Source organism: Nyctereutes procyonoides, unplaced genomic scaffold (genome assembly GCF_905146905.1).
Source record: "Nyctereutes procyonoides isolate TBG_1078 unplaced genomic scaffold, NYPRO_anot_genome, whole genome shotgun sequence".
Lineage (NCBI taxonomy): Eukaryota > Metazoa > Chordata > Mammalia > Carnivora > Canidae > Nyctereutes > Nyctereutes procyonoides.
In genome coordinates this window covers 18661170-18685836 of record NW_026575036.1, presented here as the reverse complement: position 1 = coordinate 18685836, position 24667 = coordinate 18661170, and the positions used below count along the sequence as shown (strand labels likewise).

The following is a 24667-nucleotide window of genomic DNA, read 5'->3' as shown; positions in this document are numbered from 1 at the left end:
AGGAAATGGAATCATTCAATTTATGCTAGTAAATATTGTGAGAAAATTGTTTAGATTTGTAGTCTTTGGGTCGTCATTTTGTGATTCCAAATTAAGAACAGAGGTGTAATGAGGAACAGAGAACTAATTCACAGCCTGTTGCTTTCAAACAACTGGCTGTTGTATTATTCCATCAAAGGCAAAAGCAGCAGTCCGCATAGAGTTGTTGTGGATTGTAAATCAAGGTGTCCCTGTCTACCACTGCCAAGGAGTTGTTATTTAACTTAAATCCAAACAGTCACATTGTAGTTCCTGTGATTTTCATATGTGAGTAAAGTAGGACAACACAGAAAAACAGATGGAATATACTTATTTATTCCTGGGACAACATTCTTACAATATAATCAAGAAGTTCAGGTAGCTCAGCTTTTGGATTATGTCATTTCTGTGGGTAGCATCCTAGTCTTCCTCTAGATTTTATAAGGATATCATGATCTCCCTCCAATAAACTTTTCTTCTTCCATTATAGAATCAGTTCCCGTTCACTAGCAATCAAAGAACCCTAAATTATATACAATTACAACCAAGAGTGATCATTTCTTTCTCCAAATACCTGTTGTATTGCCAGTCCACACCACACAATTCAGCATCAGTGTTCTCTAATTCCACCAGGAACATTGCTTCCACTTGAGTATAAACTACTTGGGCATTTCTATTATTGTTCTTTGGGGTTCCTTCATATGACATAGCACAGGGCTATATACTAAATTGATGGATAGATTCAAAACACAATAATAATGGATACAATGGTAAAGGGTGAGGTGTTGGGAAAGTCAGGGATGGGAAATGAACATAAAGCTCGGCTAGTGCCAAAGCAGTTCTTAAATCCTGCTTCAGCCTACTCATGACTATTGCAAAAGCACAGTTCTCCACTGGACAGCAATTCAGACTAACAATAAACACATAAAAAACAATCATCTTGGCCAGGTCAGCTTGTATTTACTCAAATCTACTCACTCCTATGAGGGAGAGATTTGGAATCATCTGGTGCCCATGGAATAATGAGTCATGAACACATTTTTTTTGCACACACATCTAAAAAGTTACATAGAATGGTATTCTCATCTTTCACCAGCAGTAATGATTGTTGAAAATATTAAGGAAATTACCAGGATGAACATAGAGCCTCTTTTAGATACTGTAAAGGTAGCATTTCCAAAGAGTATTAAAAATGTAGTGGAATGGCTTATTTTCCTCAACTTGCAGAATATAAACAATTTATTTCACAAAAAGCCTCAATAGAAAAGGGTTATTACTTTTAGTATATTGAATTGTTGAAGGAGTATTTATTCTACTGCTGAAGTCATTCTGCGATATGAATTCCGAGCATTTGTTGATTGTTCACAAGGCAGGGCTGTTCTTAACCTGAATACTGAGAAAACAAAAAGGAAGAAGAACCCTTTAGGAAAAATGTTTCGATTTTTAGAAAATTGTAACTCTTTTGGTGAGTTGTGTAACGTCTACTTTTTCCTCTTTGTTTTTGTCCATATAAATGCATGCCTTTTAGCAATTACAAAGGGTGTCTCCATTTCAGAATGGTTTTATTTACTTTAAGATGGATTAAACATTACCTCATTATGCATACATAGCACACTTTCTTTCATTCCCATAATTTTCTTTGAAACTTATCTTAAAGACCTGTTATTATGATAAAGTCCAGAAGGGATAACTAAATGAAACTTGTCTTTGAATTTTTTGCATAAAGAACACTTTCTGAAACTAGCAATTGTCTGTGAAGTCATTCAATTTTGAAGGGCATTCATGAACTCTACCTCCTAGAAAACTGTATCAAAAAATTACTTGAAGGGTTAATCCAGGGAGGTGTAAAGAAATACAGCAAGTGAAAACAAACATTCAAAAAACAGGGCTAGCAAAGTCTTACCCAGAAAAAGTTTTGCTAAAAAAAAAAAAAAATCTAGAGAGAAATTAAGAATATCATACATATAAGGTGCTTGGAAGATTCCCTTTAAAGTAGGAAAATCTAATGATACAAGATTACATATACTTCTTTAGGCCTTCAACCACATTGTTTGATTCAATAGAAAATATAATTTATATAGTAATATTGTATTTGCTGTTTGTTGGCTTTTGGAAAGAACCCACAAAGAGTAGGACACATAATTTTAGTGACTGTCATAAACCTTGATTATCGATATAATAACACAATAGAACAACTAAAACCAGAAGGTAAATGGGGAAAGAGAAATTTATAGGTAGGGTAGGCATGCTTCTGAGTAGGCTATCAACAGATCCTGTCTAATGTTGTCGATAAATCTAAAAATGACAACCCAGAGTGAATTGACCCTATAACAAATAAAGCTTAAGCTTTGGGAATCTTTACTTGCAAGGACTAGTTCCAAGGCACCTGGAGGAGCAGTAGCCGTTTTGTAACTGTGTGTTTCTTTTTTTTTTTAAGGTGTATCTTCCCTAACATATAAATTTTAGGCTCTGCATAACCTGGATCCACTCCGAAGCCACTCCTAGGGCTTCGGCAGAGACCTTTGCACATGGAAGACCCTGTAACTAAAGTTCCTTTAGCTAAAAGGTAAAAACAAGCTTGATGATAACCATCCAAATAACTAAAAGCAGAAATCATTGACCCTCTTTGCTTCTTTTCTTTTTTTTAAAAAAATATTTTATTTATTTATTCATGAGAGATAGAGAGACAGAGAGAGAGAGGCAGAGACACAGGCAGAGAGAGAAGCAGGCTCCATGCAGGAAGCCTGATGTGGGACTCGATCCCGGGTATCCAGGATCACGCCCTGGCCTGAAAGCAGCGCTAAACTGCTGAGCCACCCAGGCTGCCCTCCTCTTTGCTTCTTGGGGATGGTCCTGGTAGAAGTAGGAGGGGTGGGGAAAGGGTAGAGGGCCATTTGTAGCCACATTTTGTAGCCACTAGTGTTTTTTTTTTTCATCTATTAACTTATAAGTGTATTGTTTTTAAATAGCAACAATGAATTTACAGTTTATTCATCAACACCCACTTTCCTCAATCTGTACTAAAGCTATAGATTGAAAATAAAAGATAGGGCTACAATGCATAGATGTGTATTTAATACATTTTTTTCCACATCTGTGGTGACTATCCTTATTTTCTCCTTACACACATATTTATTCTGGGTTCAGTGCCACCTTTCAAGTTAATAGAAATTTGACATGTGAAAGCAGCAGTGTATGAGATAACAGGAAATAAAAACATCTGGCATTATATTCTTGTCCTTAGGAAGAGCAGCCACAAAGAGCATCAGTGATGATCTTTTCTTACCAAAGAGATAGTATTTCCTATAGAATACTTAAAAATATCAGAATATTTTCTTCTAATAAAGAGTTTTCTCATCTGAGTGTAACCAGATGGGCAGCGCCTGCTTCTGAGCCTCATGAGAGACCTGGGTCTGAGTCTCCTATGGAACCAACCACCCTGCACGTCACCCACCTTGTCTCCTCTCACAAGTGGCTGTCTGTTGATTTTGATTTTCCAGATTCTTGGATCAGAAACAAAATGAAGATTTTCCTAAATTATTAGCAAATGAAGTAATTTCCAACAAAACTGCTTTTGAGACATTGCCTCAGAACACAAGCTGTGGTCAGCACTGTCCTCGCCCAGGGCTTATGTTCCTGCTTCCATTGACTGGTCTCCGTCCGGCAGCCGTCCACATCCTGCATGTCCAGGACAGTCCTTCCAGGAGACAAAACCCATGGCCTGTGTTGGCCATTTGTTGAATGAATGTACAGACATGATATGTTTTTTATTAACTCTGTGTAGTAGTGTTTATAGTATGTTCTTATTGAACCATTGAAGACATGCTTGTATCAACAAAAAATAAGTAAAAATAAAGAGTTTTCTCATGAATGGAATCTTATTCTTTCCCTAGATACTTTAAAAAAAAAGAAATTCATGATTTGCATCACAAAATCTCTGCAGCTTTATAATAGCAGGATCCTGCTCTTGTAAATAGTAATATTGTTTAAGGCAGATATATTGCGAGCTTGCAGTAGAGTAAGAAAACAACTGATTTATGGAGATATTTCAAAGTCTAATGAACTACCTTGCCAACATGAAGTGTTGCTTTTTGCACATAATTAGACTGTTCTTTACCTGCCATCGAAGGAATGCAACTGTAAGCAGACACAAAAACTCCATGGTAACATGCACATCAACATTTTCCTTGTCAATACCTGGGAAACGTCATTTCTCTGAAATTCTGCTAAGGCATTTCTTCTCAGTAACAGATTAGACAACTAGCAGCCAAGGAAATGTTTAAACATGTTTAAACTGAAAAGCATTATTAGGTCAGCCAACTTCTTAAGCAAGAAAGGACAGCCTTAGCCAATGAAGGAGACTGAGAGAGGAAGATTTCCTCCCAGCCTTGAGATGAGAGCAGATTGGCTGGAGGATTCCAGCTGGTAACTGGGGAAGCCTGACTGCTTTCCTTTCACTCATCTCCCAGACAGCTCTGCAAAGGATGGCAGAGATTCAAAACAGGACCTAATTTAATTACCTGTCTTTTGACTTATTTGTCACATTGCTTACTTCCGGTAGAATGGTTAATATTAGCAATAGCATTTTTATTACATTATGGATTTGAATGTAAATTTGGCATAAAAGAGTGGCAGCTGACAAATCTGTTTACCTGGGAGTTTAGGGATGATTAATCCTCAGTGCACCCGTGCATGTGTGTTTTAACTATTCTATTTTCAAGTTTTGCTAAGAAAGCCTACATAGACATTTATCATACCAACTGTAAAGAGTCGTGAAAAGTTAGGCCATTTTGAATGAAAAGAAACTCAGAAGTGGGAGTATTACGTATGAGATTTTTAAACACTACATAATGAATAATAAGTTAAAAGGAGCTTTTTGGTAAAATGAAGTTCAGAAGCTAAAGACTCTCTAAGGTCCACTCAAGTCTAGGTTTCTTTGAGCAACAAAGCAAGAAAAGACAAATGAGGAAATTCAGAGGCAAAAAAAAAAAAAAAAAAAAACCACAAACAGTTCAGGGATGCCTGGGTAGCTCAGCAGTTGAGCGTCTACCTTTGGCTCTAGGAGTGATCCCAGCCTTCCCACATCGGGCTCCCTGCGTGGAGCCTGCTTCTCCCTCTGCCAGTGTCTCTGCCTCTCTCTCTGTGTCTCTCATGAATAAATAAATAAATAAAATATTTTAAAAAAACAGAGTGCAACTTAAAAAAATTCTAAAGTACTTTTGAAAAATATTTCACTATAATGACAAGGCTATAGTTGTGCTTGAGAGATAAATGGTGAAAACAATGATCCGTTTGTAAGGAAGCAAAAAATATATGGCTTAGGGAAGTTGTGAAACTGAACAGAAAATGTAAGAATACCTAGGCAAAAGTAAATACAAATGGAACATCATTGGAGGAATTATGTTAGAAGTAGGCATTTAAAAGCCCCAGAGAAACTGATGATAGCAGAATTAACAGTAAAAATAAAAATTAGGGGTTCCTGGGTGGCTCAGTTGGTTTGCTTAAGCATCTGCCTTTGACTCAGGGCATGATCCTAGAGTCCTGGGATTGAGCCCCAAGTAGACTCCCTGCTCAGCAGGGATCCTGTCTTTCCCTCCTCCTCTGCCTCTCCTCCTCTTTGTGTTTCTCTCTCTCAAATGAATAAATAAAATCTTAAAAAATAAGTAAAAATTATTTTGAACTACAAAAAATGAGTAATTGTAATTGCTATACAATAACAAAGTGCTAACAAGAGCAGAATGCCTTACAAGAATATTAAAGAGTAAACAAATAATCTTATATCATATTCTAGAGTTCAAAAGATCAAGGGAGGAGAAGAAAACGTCAAGGATGATCAAAAAAATTTACTAAAGTTTATCAGTGGAAGACATTCATTCTACGAGATTTCATAGATCCATCCCTTCTATTTCTCCCAAATCATGTCTTCTCCATTAGTCTCCCCCGCTCTGCCACTGTGCCCTGTGTTCTGGTCACATGATCTCGTTTTACTTATTTAAAGGACAGACTCTGCCCAAACTCATGCGCCCTGATCATGCTGTTTCCTGTGCCACAAATGGTCTTCCTCCTACTATGCTTGCCTAGCTCTTTTTCATTTTCTTAGTTTTAGCTTAAAATATTATCCTGGCCCTTTATGTTTCCTGTTAAAGAAAACTTGAAAAAAAAAAAAAAAAAAGAAAAAGAAAACTTGAAGCAACCTAATGCTACTCCATGGCTACTGACCACCATTATTATTATTATTATTATTATTATTATTATTATTATTATTATCTCAGCTAGCCTTATATTTGTTTTCTGCAGAATACATATCAAAAGTTTGCAGTTATTTCATTTTTTAAGACTAGAAATTAATTTCAAAACTAGAAGTTAAGCTCAATAAGGGAAGGGTCTGTATCTCTCCTTGTCAGTGCTATGAGCCCATGACCTGGTAGGGTAATTGGCATATGATAGGCACAAGATAAACAATGGTTGATTAATGATTTGATCAATTAATGGATGAATAAACAAAACACGTAAATAATATGATGTAAAATATAATAGAATATGGAGACAAACATCTAAGTTTACCTTTTATAAACATAGCATGTTTTCCCAACTCTGTGAAATTCTGGCTTAATGTAGACCATAAACCCACCGTGTAGCTGCCAGAGATTATGGAGAACAAATATCTGGCCATTTTGGTTGTTGTAGAGGCCTCCACCAAGACTGGAAGACTAGCAAATATTCCAAACATCAGAGAGGGAGTCAGATATTAAGCAGCCAAAAGCCTCCAGAGATATGGTCACAACAAGAGCCAGGGGTCCTAATACTGGGATTAATTGTGTACAACTTCTAGGGAAGGGCTCTGGTTAAGAAAAACAAATTTGTTCACCAGGGAATACTGAGCTCCTGTTGAGCATCTATTGAGAAACCACTTTGTGCCAAGCTTGCTACCAAGTCCATAGAAGGCAAAGAAGAATAAAATGTGATCTCCACTTTCATGAAACTCAGAGTCTAATAAAAGAAACACAAATACATACACACATATGCAGTTCTCTGCAACCTTGAGAATCAGATTCCCGAAAATTCTCTGACAGGATAATTTGTAGGCTAAAACTATAAGAATTTAAGACACAATAGAAATGGGGGACAAATAAAGAAAATAGGAAAGTCTTATTAAATGTGAGATTTTTATACCCTTAAGAATAGTCTCTCAGGGGTGCCTGGGTGGCTCAGTCTGTTAAGCATCTGCCTTCACCTCAGGTCATGATCCCAGGGTCCTGGGATTGAGCCCCACATCAGTCTCCCTGCTCAGTGGGGAATCTACTTCTCCCTCTCCCTCTGCCCCTTTCCCTTCTCATGCTCTTGCTTTCTTTCTCTCAAAAAAATAATATTAAAAAAAGGGCACTCTCTCAGTGCAGAATAAGTCATCCAAGGATTTCCTTTGACATTAAAATCTGAAATAATTGATCAAGGCTCTTCTTTAAAGTTTTAAGCTAAAATACAGACCTATTTCAAAGTTCAGCATATCTTAGTGTCACCCGGGTGGTGCAGTTGGTTGACCATCAGATTCTTGGTTTTGGCTCAAGTTGTCATCTCAGGGTTGTGAAATCCAGCCCTGCATAGGGCTCTGAGCTCAGCGCAATCTGCTTGAGAATCTCTCTACTTCTCCCTCTGCTCCTACCCCTCCTAAAATAAATAAATATTTTTAAAAAATAAAGTTTAGTAAATTTTAGCAGTTTCTGAAATATGTTTAATATTTTGAAATATGAAATATAAATATATAGTTGCATTTATATAGACATATTTATATTTCATATAATAATATATTTATGTTATAATATATTTCAGATAATATATATTTATTAACTTAAGCTTATATATTTATATAGATATATAACGTACTCAATTTCCTTAAGGCCTTTGACTATATGACTTAAAATTTTTTCAAGTATAAAATTAGTTCTTATAAAGTTATTTATTTGATTCTTAAGTTCTCTCAAATATTTCAATGTATACTCTTAAATACTTCAATGTAATAAGGGTTTAATTTAAAGCCAAAATTCTAAATCAATCACTGAATGATTAAATTAGAACACATGCATGGCATATGTTGCCCTAAAAGGCCCTTTTTAAAAAAATTGCAAGGACATTTCAAATATACTAAGATCCCATAACATAGAAATGTTAATATGATGAATTCTGATTCTATGGTTGACTCTTGAATCATGAAAGGGTTAGGAGCCAACCCCACATGCAGTTGAAAATCTAAGTATAACATTGACTCCTCAAAAACCATACTAATGGCAAGAACAGGGAGAGAATACTTTTTACTGTGATGGCCCATTTAAGGTTCACGTGGAGACAGTTAGCAACACAGGGCATTTTAAATGGATATTCACGAAGCTTGAGCTCACTGCAACAGGAGGTGGCTATGAAATTACTACAGCAGTACAGCATGAACAACAAATGATTTTATGCAATTATGATTCAATACTGCATCTTTATCTTTGTTTACATTTCTCTTGACTGTCGATGGCATTATGCATGATCTGTGTGTGCATTAATTTTGGTAAATTTTAACTTTTTATAAGAGATTCATGTATATTTTATGATAGTAAACAATACAACAGACTGGTATCTATGTATAGTTTATGTATACTTAAATTTTCTCAAACTTTTTTGGTAGTTTTAAGCTATGCAGTCCATCCAAGAGTTTTTTTTCAAATTGATGTAGACCTTTAAAAAATTTCCCAGTGTATTTATTGAAAAAACCCTGCATAAAAGTAGACCCACGCAGTTCAAACTTGTGTTGTCCAAAGATCAACTGTACTTAGTTCTAAAACTTTTAATAGTTGAGACATGCTTACTTAATGAGAAAAATAATTGTCATCCTAAACAAATTTCAGCTTATCGTTGCTTGGTTTCACGACCAGAGCTTTTGACTTTGAAGCTGACTAGCTTTTGTTAGCAACTGATGGAACGGGTTTAGCATTGCTTGTATTCCTACATCAATGCAATTTATAGCTTATATAAATCACATCACCGGGTTCAATTTATGAGTATCTGATTCTTTTGCCTACTCACAGAAGTCTCATAAGCCCTATTCTGTTTATGTCACATGATTCATAGTTGTGCACTTAGCATAAGTACGTATCTTTTCTGGCAACTTTTGATTAGAAGGAATCCTGCATTTAAAATATATAATTCCTATTTCTTAGGACACCTAACTCATGGATATTATAATAATAAACAAGTGTATTTTAAATGTCTTAATAGCTTAGTGTTACCTTTCGGGTACCACTTCTGAGTCAGTCGAGATTTTAGTTGAACTGCTTGAAACCAAAAAATAAAAATCAAAAAAATCCAAAGATCAGTGATTTTTTTAGAAATTGGTGTTTTCAATTTTTCTTATCTCTGAGGAATACAGGGCTGGGGAGAAAATAGGAGATAGGGCAGCTTCATGATGCTCTACTGAAACCCTTTCTTTCTATCCTCCCCCCAACCTTCCCATCCTCATGGACAAAAAGTTTTACATGCTAAAATAATAATAAAGTCAGCATATAAAATAGAAAAAAATATTTTATGTCTTTCTGAAACAAGATGTATAAATATTTAAGCTTTTAAAGACAGCTTTATTGAGGCACAGTTAACATTCAATAAATTACAACCAGTAACTGCTTTCTTTTATCAGAGATTAGTTTACATTTAATATAACTTAATATATATATATGGAATTCTACAGTATGTACTGTTTTTGCCAGGTTTGTTTCACTCAGCGTGATTATTTTGAGATTCATCTACATTGTGACATACCAGTAGTTCGTTATTTTTTATTGCTGATTAGTTTTTGATGTACACATATACCACAGAGTGTCTATTCATTGTTGATGGACATTTGGGTTGTTTTCATTCTTTGTCCATTACAAATGAAACTTCTATGAACATTAAGGAAACATTCTAAGGACATGTACTTCTTTCTTCATAGAAAATACCTAGGAATGGGATGGTTGGATAGGTATATGTTATAACTTTTTAAAGAAAATGCCAGGCTGTTTTCAAAAGTGATTGTATTATTTTACATCCTCACCAACAGATGAAAGTTCCAGTCTCATCACATTCTTGCCAACATTTTATATGGTCAGTACATTTATTTTTAGCAGATCTATTCTACTAGGTATGTAGAATAGCCATTCTATTAGGTATATAGAGGTAACGCATCGAGGGTTTTAATTTATATTTCCCTGATAACTATTGAATGTTTAGCATTGTTTCACATGCACATTTGCTATCTATATATGGTCTTTGATGAAGTGTTTTTCTGATTATTATGCTCACCTTTTAAATGAGTTTTTTTGCTTTATTATTGAATTTCAGGTATTTTATTTTTTTCCTGGATATGAGTCTTCTATCATATATAAAATTTGCAAATATTTTTCACCAGTCTGTAAGTTGTCTTTTTATGCCTAGCTTGCTCAGAATTTTTTTCCTTATTCAGAAATTGAATTTCTGTATTTTTAAAAATTTTTTCTGCATCTGTTGAGATGATCATATGGCTTTTTAAAAATAAGTTTTTAACATAGTGGATTATATCGATTGATTTTTGAATGGAAAACCAATTTTGCATTGCTAGGACTACCCACTTGTCCTTATGTATTCTTTTAATGTACCGTTGGATTTAATTTACTAAGCTTTGTGTAGAAATTTTACATCTATGTATATGAAGGTTTTGTTGTTTTCTTGTGATGTCTTTGGTTTTAGAACTAGGAGAATGCTAATGTATTCCCTCCTCTTCAATTTTCTAAAAGAGTTGGTGTGGAATCACATTATCTCTTCCTTAAGAGTTTTGTGAACTTCACCAGTGAAGCCAATTGGACCTGGAATCTTCCTCACGGAAAAGTTTTAAATTAGACATGCATGGTTTCCTAGTGGATCTAAGGCTATTCAGATGATCTATTTCTTTTTGAGTAGTTCATCTGTTTTAAGGGCGAAGTCCATTTCACAAATTTTTTTGGCATGAAATGTTTATAATATTCTTATTATTTTTTTAATATTTGTGGAATGTACAGTGATGTCACCTCTCTCATTCTTAATACTAGTAATTTGTGTTTTCTTTCTTCCATGATCAGTCTAATGAGAAAATTATCATTTTAATAAAATCTTTTTAAAGAACCAGCTTCACAAATTTTAATTTGTTGTGTTAACATTTTCATTCAGTTCAAAATACTTTCTAATCTCCCTTGAGATTCCATCTTTGACCTCTGGTTTATTTAGAAGTGTGCTATTTATTTTAAAATATTTGGGGACTCTCTAATGTTGATTCCAATTTAATTCCATGTGATCAGAGAATATACTATGGATGTCATGAGTCATTATAAATGTATTAACGCTAGTTTTGAAGCCCAAGATATGATTTAACTTGGATTATTGGCTTCTTGTATATTTGAAAGGAATGTGTCTTCTGCTATTGGTGGTTAGAAATGTTCTTCAAGTATCAATTAGATTAACGTTGTTGATAGAGTTATTCAAATCTTTAATATGCTTCTGATACACTATTTTCTGTATATAAGTTCTATCAGTTATTGAGAGAGGGATATTGAATCCTTGACTGTAACTGTGGTTTTGACTGTTTTCCTTGTCTGTCATGTATTTTCAAACTGTTTTTAGATGCCTAAACTTTTAGGATTGTGTAATCTTAATAGACCCCTTTATCATTATGAAATGATTTATTATATTGTTTGATCTAAAATCTTGTCTGTATTAATATAGCCACTCTAGATTTCTTTTGACTGTGTTAGCAATCTGTATCTTTGTCCATCTTTCTACATTTAATATAAAAAATAAATATCATAACCTTTAATGTATCATTTACATTTAGTGTTGGTTCCTTATAGGCAGCAAATAGTTAGGTTTTGAGTTTTATGTCCAATCTGATCATTTTTGTCTTTTAATTGGTGCCCTTAGAATCTTTGCCTTCAGTATGACTATTGATTGATATGGTTGAGCTTAAGTTGACCATCCACTATTTTTCATTTATTATCCAGCCTCCCTCCTGTTTTTCATTCCCCCTTCCCTCTTTTTATGCCTCTTTTTTGGGGGGATTGAAAGTTTTTTTTAATTCACTTTATCTACTTTTTTTGCTAAATTACTATAATCTCCTTTGTATTATTTTGGTGATCTAAATTTTATGTTCTATGTCTTTAATATATGTAATATGTCATTTCAAATAGAATGAGAATATTCAAGTGTATATTTTAAATTGTTTTTATTCCAGTATAGTTGACACACAATATTACATTAGTTTCAAATGTACAACATAGTGGTTCCACATCTCTATTTTATCCTGTGCTCACCACAAGAGTAGCCACCATCTATATACATGCTATGCTATTACAACATCATTCATTGTATTCCCTATGGTGTATCTTTTATCCTCATGATTATTCACTTCATAACTGGAAATCTGCCTCTCCCTCTCCCCTGCACTTATTTTGCCCAATGCCTCACCTCTACAAGTGTATACTTTCATTTCTCCTCTCCTAGCATTTTGTGCTACGGCTGTCATACATAATATATGTACGAAATCACAGAATTTTGGCAAGACCATAGAATCATACATAGAAGCTATGCTTCCAACTATATCCAGGCTTCTACAGTGGAGACCCTCCTGCTGTTGCTACTTAGTGAAAACACCACAGATCCAGCTGCGAAGTTTGGACATGGCACATCCCCACTAGCCCCAGTGCTGCCACCTTTCTAGGCTGTATGTACGCTCTCTACCAGTCTCTGCCATGCTCACTAGGATGGATGTCCCTGTTTGTGTTACTCTCTTTTAATTAAAGCCTTGTGCAGATGTGTTTGATTGGCTGAGCCTGGGTCACATACCTGCTCCTAACTCCAGGCATTGCTGGGGAAAATGAGCTTCTGGCTTCTATTTTAGCAAAGTGAGACTCATCATACAAGCAGTTTTCCAAACAGGGAGGGCCCCAGTGTGTGAGGAGATCACAAAGTATGATAAATATCTACTATAAGTTGGGACATTTAAAAAAAATACAGGTGGTATTAGAAGATAATTTTTTAAAAGAAAAAAATTTAAAACTACATAGGTTTTAAAAATAAAAGATACCAGGCAATTTAAATATTTTATTTAAAAATAAAAGACATATCTACAGTATAACAAAAACCCGAAGCATTATTTTTTAAATGTCAATAGAGGCTTTAAAATTATGAGTATATATAGTTGATTGCTTTTTTTTTTCCCCTATCACTCACACTGAGTCTCTCTTCCATCAGTATGATAATTGAAAGCCAAGTCTACACTTAGCCTGTAGGTCTGTGAGAAATAGCTGTGATTACTCCAGGGCTCCTGCATGGAAATTTCATGGCAATTTTACAAAACAAAGATCATACGGAAGAAATTGACTTTGCTTTTCTTGTCAGTGCACTATTACATTCTTATTTTCTTACCAAATCACTCCCTGATGAAGATCTGTCATCATTAGCCAGTGGCAATAACATGTTTACTTAATTTTTCAGTAGTCATCCAAACATCTCTTATAACAATTCAGTGACTTAAAGAAAATAATGAAATTATCTTAGCTCTTCAGCTCAGAAACACATTTGTTTTTGTATTGCAATCTAAGGAATGCTTTTGTGCACTTGGAAGTTTTTTTCCCCTTCTCTTTCTTTCTCCTTCTTTCTTTCTTTTCTTCCTTCCTTCCTTCTTTCCTTCCTTCCTTTTTTTGATTGATCTGCTAAAATAGTTCATCCCTTTCTTGTTTTCCATAGAGTTCAAAGTAACTTCAAGATGACAGACCATTGATTGATAAGTATATTGACTTAGAATTCAGCTTTAAAATTGTCAAGATTTCCTTTTCAAAGATTTTTAAATTATGTATCCTATTCTATGTTTTGGGATTTATGCAGTTTTTCTTCTATTAGACATTTTTCTTTAGAGTAATATGCAAAACTACAGAATGATAAGTAAAGTGATCACACGTCTGGTTAGTAGCTGATAAGATGTCTATTATAGTGGAGATAGCACACCAAAGTTGTGCTTTGCTATTCGTAACCTAGGATTTCCCCAAATTAATGACAAAAGGGTAATCACTAATAGGCCAGATGAATGTAAAAATTAAGGAGATTATAAAACCCACTCTCAAGGGGTGCCTGGGTGGCTCAGTGGTTGAGTCTTGGACTCAGAGCATGTTCCCGGGGTCCTGGGATTGATCGGTGGATTGGGTTCCCACAGGGAGCCTGCTTCTCCCTCTGCCTATGTCTCTGCCTGTCTAATGTGTGTCTCTCATGAATAAATAAATAAAATCATTAAAAAACTCTCTATTTCTCCTTCTGTCAAACAAATAAATAAAATCTTTAAAAAAAATTAAATAAACTCCCTGCTCAGCTGGGAGCCTGCCTCTCCCTCTTCCTCTGCCTGCCACTCCCCCTGCCAGTGCTCTCTCTCTGTCAAATAAATTAAGAAAATCTTAAAAAAAAATTATAAAACCCAAGCAAATCAAAATTATTTACATTTAATTTGATCAGTTGACATTTCATCAACAATTTTGGTATCAGGGCAGCCCTGGTGGCTCAGTGGTTTGGCGCCACCTTCGGCCCAGGGCGTGATCCTGGAGTCCAGGGATCGAGTCCCACGTTGGGCTCCCTGCATGGAGCCTGCTTCTCCCTCTACCTGTGTCTGCCTCTCTCTCTCTCTCTCTCTCTCTCTCTCATAAATAAATAAATTAAATCTTTAAAAAATAAGTGAATAAATAAATAAATCTAACAATTTTGGTATCAATTAGGAAAAAGATTAATTCTATTGTAACAATTTTGGTTTTTATGTCATAGCTTTGAGCTGGAGAAAATAAATACCATTTTATTTTTTAAAAATATTAAATTTCAGTCCGTTGATCTCTCTTCTCCACTGAAATTAACCATGATTTTGTCTCTTTCAATAGTTTGATATGTAATGATCTATATGATCAACTTTTTTTATATATGGGCTGTAGGAAAATACTGGGAATGAGAACAATGCAAAGGAAAGTGCTTTTCATAAAGTAAATGGTTAAGAAATGGTATATTTATTTCTATTAAAATCTATAGTATATGCTATGTATTTTTTTAAGATTTTATTTATTTATTTGAGAGAGAGAGAGAGAGAGAGAGAGAGCAAGCATACGAGCAAGTGGAGGGGCAGAGGGAGAAGGAGACTTACCGCTGAGCGGGGAGCCAGATATGGGGCTTGATTTCAGGACTCCAGGATCATGATGTGAACTGAAGGCAGACACCTAACTGACTGAGCTACCCAGGCGCCTTTTGCTATGTATTTCCTAAGAAAAAAACATATTTTGTTAAAATCTGACACTGCTTGACCTATGTATAGAGTTGGGGTCAGGTGGTATGTTATACAAATACTTCATATTATCTCAAACAGTTATTTCATTTTATTATGTATAGATGTGGAAAGTGATGATTTATGGACCCAAGCCAAACAGATTCCATACAGACTGATAGCACTCACTCATACACTTACTCAATCATTCATTCATTCATGCATTCATTCAGTAAATATTTATTGAGCCCCTATATGTACCAACAATGTGCTAGACTTGGGGGGTGTGGTGGTAAACAGGGCAAACACAGGTCCTGCTCTCATTTGCTAAAGATGCTCTTTTTAAATTGTGAGTTGATTTATAGATAAAACTTCTCTAATTGCACTTAGGAAGACACATTTTGTAAGAGTCCCAGTTTAAGAAAATCACAGGAAGAGAGTGGTGAATGCTCCTACTTTTACCGTAAAGGTTCTATGTCCCACTTATTGACTCAGCATGAAAACCAGATGAAAGTAATTTCAGCATTACTCAAGTGTCATTTAGTGTATTTGAGATATAAAAAATATTCCATGGTATACATTGTAAAAATAGTAAAGGAGTGTCTGGAAGAAAATTATCATAGCATTCTTTTGGAAACATTGAGGTTGGCCACTCTTACTGAAATATATTTTTGCCTGAAGTTATTTTAATGATCATATTTTACATGTTCAAGGACTACTTGCTGGGAAGACAAAAGCATCCTTCAAAGCAGTCTTTGTTAATGCTATGCAATTTATATGGACAATAAGTTAACACAATCTGTATCACCAAAAGTTTTTGGTTCCCTTGAGTTAAGAGGATAGAATAGGAAACAGGAATTTATTAATTTAACCAAATAAATTCACAGATCAAGTATAAAATATAAGTTGGTTGTTTCAGATGGATATTTTATTTAGATTTAACATGATAAATACACATAACATGGCATAGCAGGTTCATAATATTACCATGCTTACAACCTCAGACAGGGTCAATATTACAATTGATTTTACAATTTGGATTCCAAATGCAAAACAAAACCTACTGAATTGTTTAAAACAAAGTGATTAAAAAAAAAAAACAAAGTGATTAATGAGGAGCTAACCATGTCACAAGATAACCTTTGAAAAGTATTTTCCACTACTAGCCAAAAGATTGAGCCTTGCTGAAGAACCAGCGTCACATCAAATTAATCACTTCTCAATTAAAGAAGGTGAGTTGTTAATTTCATTAGTGATTCTACTTTGAAACTAATACTTCTCACTGCTCTCATTTCAGATTACTAGATCCTATTTAATTAAAGGGTTTCTTGAAATGGCAAGCCAACCTGTTTTCTTTTAACTGTTATTATTTGTAGCTACACGTTTAGGTCAATAAGAAATATTTTGACATGCTACAAAGTTGAGTGCTACTGGAATTTTTGTCTCTAGCAAAAATGTGTTACACTATGATTTGTATTGTCGGGTATTTTAATATATGGTCATGTGGCTCTTTCACTACGTGGAAAAGATTACATTTGAGGATAGGGACTAGGCACTATATTTTTCTGTATACATTGGAAAAATATGATATCTCAAAATGTTAGTGTCCTTCTACCAATTTGGGGGAAGCCAGCGGAGTGACAAATATGCACACTAAGAATAGTAGAAGGGAGGGGCACGTGGGTGGCTCAGCGGTTCAGCATCTGCCTTTGGTTCAAGGTCTCACATCAGGCTCTCTGTGGGAAGCCTGCTTCTCTTTCTGCCTGTGTCTCTGTCTCTGCGTCTCTCATGAATAAATAAATAAAAATCTAAAAAAAAAAAAAGAATAGTAGAGAGGAGAAAAGGATAGAATTTGGAACTTCAATACCATTTTTCAAAGAGTAATCATACATTCCTGATGCTGCCTACATTGAATATTCAAATTAATGCAATCATTCATTTCTGTAGTATATAATAACATAGCCTGAGTGGGATTTTCTGCCATTCAGAATTGAAACTACATAAATACTGATACAATATTATTATCCCCCTTTTACAGAAGAAAAAACTGAAATTTATACAAATAAGTTGCTTAAGTCACACAGTCAAATAAGTAGCAGAGTAAAGATATGAACTTGTGTTCATACAGTATCTGGGCTTATTCCATCCCCACTTCCCTGCCCTATTATTCATTTAATAGAGCTCTTCCCCCATTCCTGTTATTAATACCATGTTCTTCTTTTCTACTATCCTTTTTTGGCTTGCCTTTTTTCTCAGAGAAAGAAGTGTTCCTTCTCCGGATGGCTAGATTAGCCTCTCCTCTAATGATCTCGCTCTTATCGTCCTTGTCTTCTTTGGGACTTGGCTCTGTCAATCATTCAGGCTGTTGATTTGTCCATTTCTTCTTTTCACTTCAGCATATGAGAAAATTCAAGTCATGCTTGACACCTCCACCCTTACTCTTAATCCTGGTAACTCATTAAGCTCTTCCTTCCTTTATTACATTTACCAATTGCTAATTTTCTCTTAATTGAAATCACTCTTTTCAAAGACTGCATGGGGAGAGGCACTGCAAAAGAGAAGGAGATATTACGTTGTATTACAGGTTCTATTCCTGGTTGGGTCATGGTTATTAATGGACAGGATCAATGTGTGTTAAAATATCACCCATGACTCATGCTCTCTTTTGTGTTTCCTCTCCACGTCTCCCTGTAGTAAGCAGATCTAGATATGGCATTGGTCTAGTGGGGCATGCTGATTGTCCTTTTTTCTTATCCTGCATTCTTCCCTCCTTCATCCCATCTTTCCTACTCCTCCTTAGAGCAAGTCAAAGAAAGGCAAGATTTCCTAAGCACCTATTGTTATATTTCATGACCATGGCATGGGACCTACACTTTACCTTTGTACCTATTAACAATACAGGATGTTTATTCCGATGCTATTGTCTATTATATGTAAAGAAAGGAGGAATGGTCAGTTGGGCAGGATTCTGGCATTACTGAGTTTCTGAACATACATTCTGATTCTCAGCAGTCACCTTTGACTCCCTCAGCCCAGCTTTATTGTGGCATGATTGATAAATAAAAACTGTATATATTTAAGGTGTACCATGTGATAGATTTTAAAAAATATTTTATTTATTTATTCATGACAGACAGAGAGAGAGAGAGAGAGAGAGAGGCAGAGAGAGAGGCTCCACGCAGGGAGACTGACGTGGGACTCGATCCCGGGTCTCCAGGATCACACGCCAGGCTGAAGGCGGCACTAAACCGCTGGGCCACGGGGGCTGCCCCCATGTGATATTTTGATATGCACATACATTGTGAAATAATGACCACAATCGAGCTAATTAGCATACAGTATATTCATCACCTAAAAGGATTTTTTGTGAAAATGCTTAAAATATACTCTATTAGCAAATTTAAAGTATACAACATATTATTAACTATTAACTATTGTCATGGTGGTATACATTAGGTCTTTACTATTGACTTTCTCATAGTAATATTCAATGATTTTATATGAATTTTTATTCTCTTTGATGTCTATGCAATATATTTGATTCTCTTAGCTAGTCTCTCATTCTTGAAATTCTTTACTTGGTTTTTATGCCTTGTCATTGTACTAGCTACTTCTGGTAACTCAAACTTGTTTGTTTAATGGTCCAATATTTCTTACTTGTCTTCTGGCAAAATAGTACCCTGGATTTCACAACATCAGCCATATGATTTACTTCCACTCATAGCTCAAGGTGTGGGCACAGTTAGGCCCTCACTGGTCAGCAAGCAATCTCTCAACTATGGTAATTGGGTTATGGATGGGCACATAATGGACCGATCCAACTGGATACTGTACAATACATTTTTAAGGACTTCAGAGAAAGAAATCCTTTTTTTTTTTTGACCCTTAGACATATAGAATTAGATCTTAGACCCTTAGTCGATATAGAGTTTGGAGCTTCCTGTAGCCGCGCGTGACCGTCAGGTGGCTTTTGAAAATGGAGCTTAACTAGCAAGAAGCAGAATGCAGAGATGGAGCAAGGTCTCTCCTCCTGGTGACATCCTGGAGTTTGAGTCCTTCATCCAGCTACTTTGAAATCAGCCTATTATAGACTTTTCAGAGACAAGAGCTGATAAAGTCTCCCTTTCCCCCATGATTTTTAGCTTAAACCAGTTTGGGGTTTTTTCTCCTTTGCAATCTATATAGCACAAAAAACAAAACAACCTCTCCATTTTATTGTGTATAGATTCATACATATAGATTTATAGGGAAATTTCTAGAAAGATAAATGTCAAAGGAGTAGGAGTGGTTATCTCTGAGGAAGGGGGGCTATTATGGCAGGAGAGATGATTGGGAAGAGATTTATGTTTTTTTTTTCTTCTTAGACTGCTTCACGAGGATCAATTACTCAGAAAGTTAAAAATAAAGAGCCAATTAACACAAAGACAACACTGTGCTACTAACCTCCGCCCCTCCCAACAACAACTTTTATTGATTTAGTAACCAATATATTTGTCTGATATTCAGGATCTATAGCAGTGTAACTAAAACTTCTCTCTTCTTCCCCTCTTCTGTGGCGAGTCACTAGTATTCCTGGATGTTTGTAAAGCTAATGTACGTAAAACAGGGGCTTTAGAACTTACCTTGCAAACCAATAATGATGCTTATAATTATTATTATTATTATTATTATTATTATTATTATTATTATTTTTGCTTATAATTATTATTTACTGTGTAATGGCAACCAATTCTATTTCAAAATACGTTTTCATGCTCTCTCTAGTCAATGAGTAGTCGCTGCACCATTTATCTGCTTTGCAAATAAAAAGGAAAAAAAACAAGGCACAAACTAATCTATAGCTTCGTCTCAAGTTGCACAGTAAAACAGTAATAGTGATGGGACTCATGTTTTTTGATTCTCTCCTGATGAGCTTTCCATTTCTCCAAAATCTGCACCTGGGGAAGGACTTAGGGAACTCCGGTTAAGATTCCGCTCTCGTGCTAAAATGAACTCGAACTCTACTAAGTTTACTGATGCCTTTTTTTTTCATGTCATATTTCCTTTGAGATGTAACCTGGCCTTAGATATATAAATGCCCTGATGATACAGAACAGAAACATTTTACGTAGTTTACTGTTCCGTGACACAAAAATCTGAACTTACAGCAAGGGATGCTCAGGAGTACTCACTACACCTGCTTGGAGTAAGAGGCAGTTTGTTGCAGCTCAGCAAGAGCAACTGTTAACAGTATCCGCTGATGCTCATCTGCGGAGCCGGGCTCTTTACAAGAGGGGAATCGATTCACCACCAGGGGGCGCAGGTTTTCTATAGCAGCCGGAAAAAGAGGCGCTTTCTCCCGAATCTTTCCTGAAGTTTGAATATTAAAGAGTTCATTGCTCCGGAGCTAAAAGCTCTTTCTGTTTAACTGATCCCTGGGGATGATGATAGAGCCTTGCTTTAAAGCCACACAATCTATCAGTTAAACCTTCTGAGCTCATTCATTCATTTTTCCCGGTTTCTGGAAAAGAAAGTGCTATAATTTGGAGATAATCATGACAGACAATCCAAATGAAAGCAATTTTGACAAATTCTAATAAAACTTTTTATTGAAATAGGGATGACAAAATCCTTTTCTCTAAGAGGAAAACAGACTATTTTAGGCATCGGGCTAACAACTTCTTGCTCCAATAAAGGAAATAAGGGCCCCGGAGCCCTAAGAAATAGAATCTTACGCTGCTTTAACTCATGCCCTCAGCCTGAAGAATGAGAGCAAATTCCAGAGACAAGGTAATCTTTCTCCTTTGAAGTAGAACTGTATAAAATGATTGACAAAGGACGTAAAGCGGAGGTAGGGGACTCAACAATAGGCAATTCAACGGTTTAAAAACTCGGTCACAAATGATGCCCTCTTTGCTTTGTTTCAGGTGAATAAGGCACATCCTTCTTCTTTTTTTTTATTTTTATTTTTATTTTTTTATTTTTAGGTGAGCCTGTTGGGGGAGGAAGGTGGAGGATGCCTTAAATCACACATGGGATTCTAGGTGTCTCCTTTCTACCCCTGGGAAGTACCTGGTTATACGCGAGTGGAATGCATTAATTAATGTAAATTTTCTTTTTACACATCAGGGACTCATGGAAGGAATTTTGGCATTCGCCTGGGCCACATACGTTATCTCTGCCCTCAAGAATTAGGATGTACCAGGGATCCCTGGTGGCGCAGCGGTTTGGCGCCTGCCTTTGGCCCAGGGCGCGATCCTGGAGACCCGGGATCGAATCCCACGTCGGGCTCCCGGTGCATGGAGCCTGCTTCTCCCTCTGCCTGTGTCTCTGCCTCTCTCTCTCTCTCTCTCTCTGTGAATATCATAAGTGGATAACAATTAAAAAAAGAATGAGGATGTACCGTGTCCTCACCATAAGCATGAGTCGAGGGGTTACTGGCAATGAGGGGAGACTGCCTATAGACAGGGGAGAGAGCACAGCTCAGAAGGCTCCAGAACAAACTCACTCATGTCACAATATTATAAAAGAAAGCGGGCTTGCTAGGTACCGTGGCGGGATCTATTTTCCTGGGCCCTTCCTAGCTTTGGCCCTCCGCAGTCTGTCGGAAGGCCCGTCAGGATGTTTTAAGGGGGGTCTCTCCCTAGCCCTACCCTGGAAGCCTATTCCCCGGCCTTCCCACACTGGCCTGCTCCCCAGCTGCAGTCCAGCCGGGGTTAACTCCCTGCAGATGCCAGCTCCCTAAACCAAGGAGCCGCGGTCAGAGGTCGCGCCAGGGCGGGAGAGGGCGGGGTGGAGAGCGGGGTGGAGAGGTCTCCGGGGCCGGAGCCCGGCCCCACCCAGGCGGGGGGCGGAGCCTCTCCGCGGCCCCGCCCCCGGGCCCGGAGCACGTGACCGCGGCCCCGCCCCCGCCTCCCGCCCGCTCGGCAGCGCCAGCTCGGCAGGCGCGGGGCGCGAGTGCCGAGGGAGCCCCGCCAGCCTGCAACTCGGCTGCGGCGCCGGAGCTCGGCCGCCCGCAACTTTCTCCCCGGAGCGGCGGCAGCCGGCGCGGGAGCCGGGAGGAGGAAGGCGGCGGCCGCTGCCCCCGGCCGCTCGGGCTCCCCGGCCCGCGGAGAGCCCGCCGAGCCCGCCCCCGCCGAGCCCGCCCCCGCCGAGCCCGCCCGCCCCGGGGAGGTCCCGGGCCCCTGCCCTATGTCCCGCAAGGCGAGCGAGAATGTGGAGTACACGCTGCGGAGCCTGAGCAGCCTCATGGGCGAGCGGCGCAGGAAGCAGCCGGAGCCGGACGCGGCGAGCGCGGCGGGGGAGCGCAGCCTCCTGGCGGCCGCCGAGTCGAGCTCCAGCCTGCAGAGCGCGGGCGCGGGCGCGGGCGGCGGCGGCGGCGGCGGCGGCGGCGGCGGCGGCGGCGGCGGCGGCGGCGGCGGCGGGGACCTGGAGCGCGCGGCGCGGCGGCAGTTCCAGCAGGACGAGACCCCCGCCTTCGTGTACGTGGCGGCCGTGTTCTCGGCGCTCGGCGGCTTCCTGTTCGGCTACGACACCGGCGTGGTGTCGGGGGCCATGCTGCTGCTCAAGCGGCAGCTCAGCCTGGACGCGCTGTGGCAGGAGCTGCTGGTGTCCAGCACGGTGGGGGCGGCCGCCGTCTCGGCGCTGGCCGGCGGGGCCCTCAACGGCGTGCTCGGCCGCCGCGCCGCCATCCTGCTGGCCAGCGCGCTGTTCGCCGCCGGCTCCGCGGTGCTGGCCGCGGCCGGGAACCGGGAGACGCTGCTCGCCGGCCGGCTGGTCGTGGGGCTCGGCATCGGTGAGTCGGGGCGGCCGCCTGCGCTGGGCGCCCTCCGGGGCCCCCGTCGGGGGCTGGCTGGGCCCGAGGACGCTCCGCCGCTTGGCCGGCTCCGCAGGCGCGCGCGCGTGTGTGTGTGTGTGTGTGTGTGTGCGCGTGTTACCCCGCGGAGGGCTCCCCCGACCCACGACAAGGACAAGTGAGCAAGTGAATCCGCGCGACGGTGGCATCGCCTTAGCGCTCCTAGGAACCTTGATCCAGCCCTGCCTGATGCCCCTCTAGAGTTCTAGGAGGGGGAAGAGCCCCTTCCTGCGTTCTCTCCCTTTCTTTTTTCTGCTGCTAGCGCCTTGCCTTTGGGGATCCCAGACTCCCAACCTCATCCTCATCAGACTTGAGTTCTCACTAAGAGGGACGCCTGGGTGGCCCAGCGGTTGAGCATCTATCTGCCTCCGGCTCGGGGCGTGATCCCACCGTCCCGGGATCGAGTCTCACTCACACCGGGCTCCCTGCGTGGAGCCTGCTTCTCCCTCTGCCTGTGCCTCTGCCTGCCTCTCTCTCTCTCTCTCTGTCTCTCATGGATGAATGAATAAAGTCTTTTAATAAAAAAAAAAAAGAACATTCCCAGTAGGATAAATTTTAAAGTTAATCGGGTGATTCTGGACTCTGTTCTTTGCCACCTGTACACTTTTCTTCCTTCTCTAGTCATGTATCCTTATTTCTCTCTCTTTTTTTGCTCTTACCGTTGTACTGCTGCTTGCTTTCATATTTTAACCAGATGAATTCCTTCTCTCTCTTTCTAACTTTTTCTTTTAAATCCACATCCACCCATTCTCTTTCGTTTTGCCTCTCTTGCTTTCCCGTTGGGAACCAAATTCTCTACGAAAGGTCATATTCACTTATTAAATTCATTTAAGAGCCACTCCCCCTGTGGATAAATGCCCAGCAAGATGGATGTTTGCAATTACTTCAAAAATGAAAGGATTAAGGTTCCCCTGGCATTGATTTTTTTTTTCACCCTGGTTGCTGAGCAGGGGACGTACAATTGGCAAGTTCTTGGCAGACAGGACCCATTTGGAAATGTCCTTGGTATTATTAGAAAGCACTTTTGAGGGAGAAGTAGGGGGTTGAGACATAAATCTCACTAGTAATTTTTTTAAGGAGGCTGCTGATGCTTCTTAAAGGTTTCATTTTATAATTCAGTTTGTCTCCTTTAGAGTGCTGTTGAAGTATTTTTTTTTTCTCTATGGCTGGGGCTTGATGAAAACTCTTTAAACCTGGGACTCCTAATAATTTGTCCATTCACCAACTTGACATGGTTTTCACTCCTTTCCTTGTCGTGTCTAAGGGGAAGTGAGCCCCAGTTACACAGCTCCACGTTTAGGAACCATGAGCCTAAACTTCAGCTCACTGCACTTCATATCCCAAATCTGTCGTCACTGACCTTCGTTTTATTTCACTGTTTCAATTAGTGAAGCAGGCAAGGCTCTCAGTAAAATATTAAGTTGGCACGTTAAAGTCCAAAATGACCAAAACGTACAGCTGAGATGAAACAAACCTCTGTGTAGAGGAACTACCTGTGCCTTCAGATC

At 38.7% G+C, this 24667-nt stretch overlaps 1 protein-coding gene across 1 annotated transcript in view; it reads left to right on the top strand.

Moving 5' to 3' along the window:
• The first annotated feature begins 22241 nt into the window (after nucleotides 1-22241).
• SLC2A13 (solute carrier family 2 member 13) overlaps nucleotides 22242-24667 on the top strand; it is a 372286-nt gene continuing 369860 nt past the window's right edge. Inside the window, exon 1 of the mRNA XM_055318501.1 lies at nucleotides 22242-23099. Within this exon, the coding sequence (XP_055174476.1) occupies nucleotides 22496-23099 (604 nt within the window). The 5' untranslated portion in view covers nucleotides 22242-22495. The remainder of the gene's footprint in view (nucleotides 23100-24667) is intronic.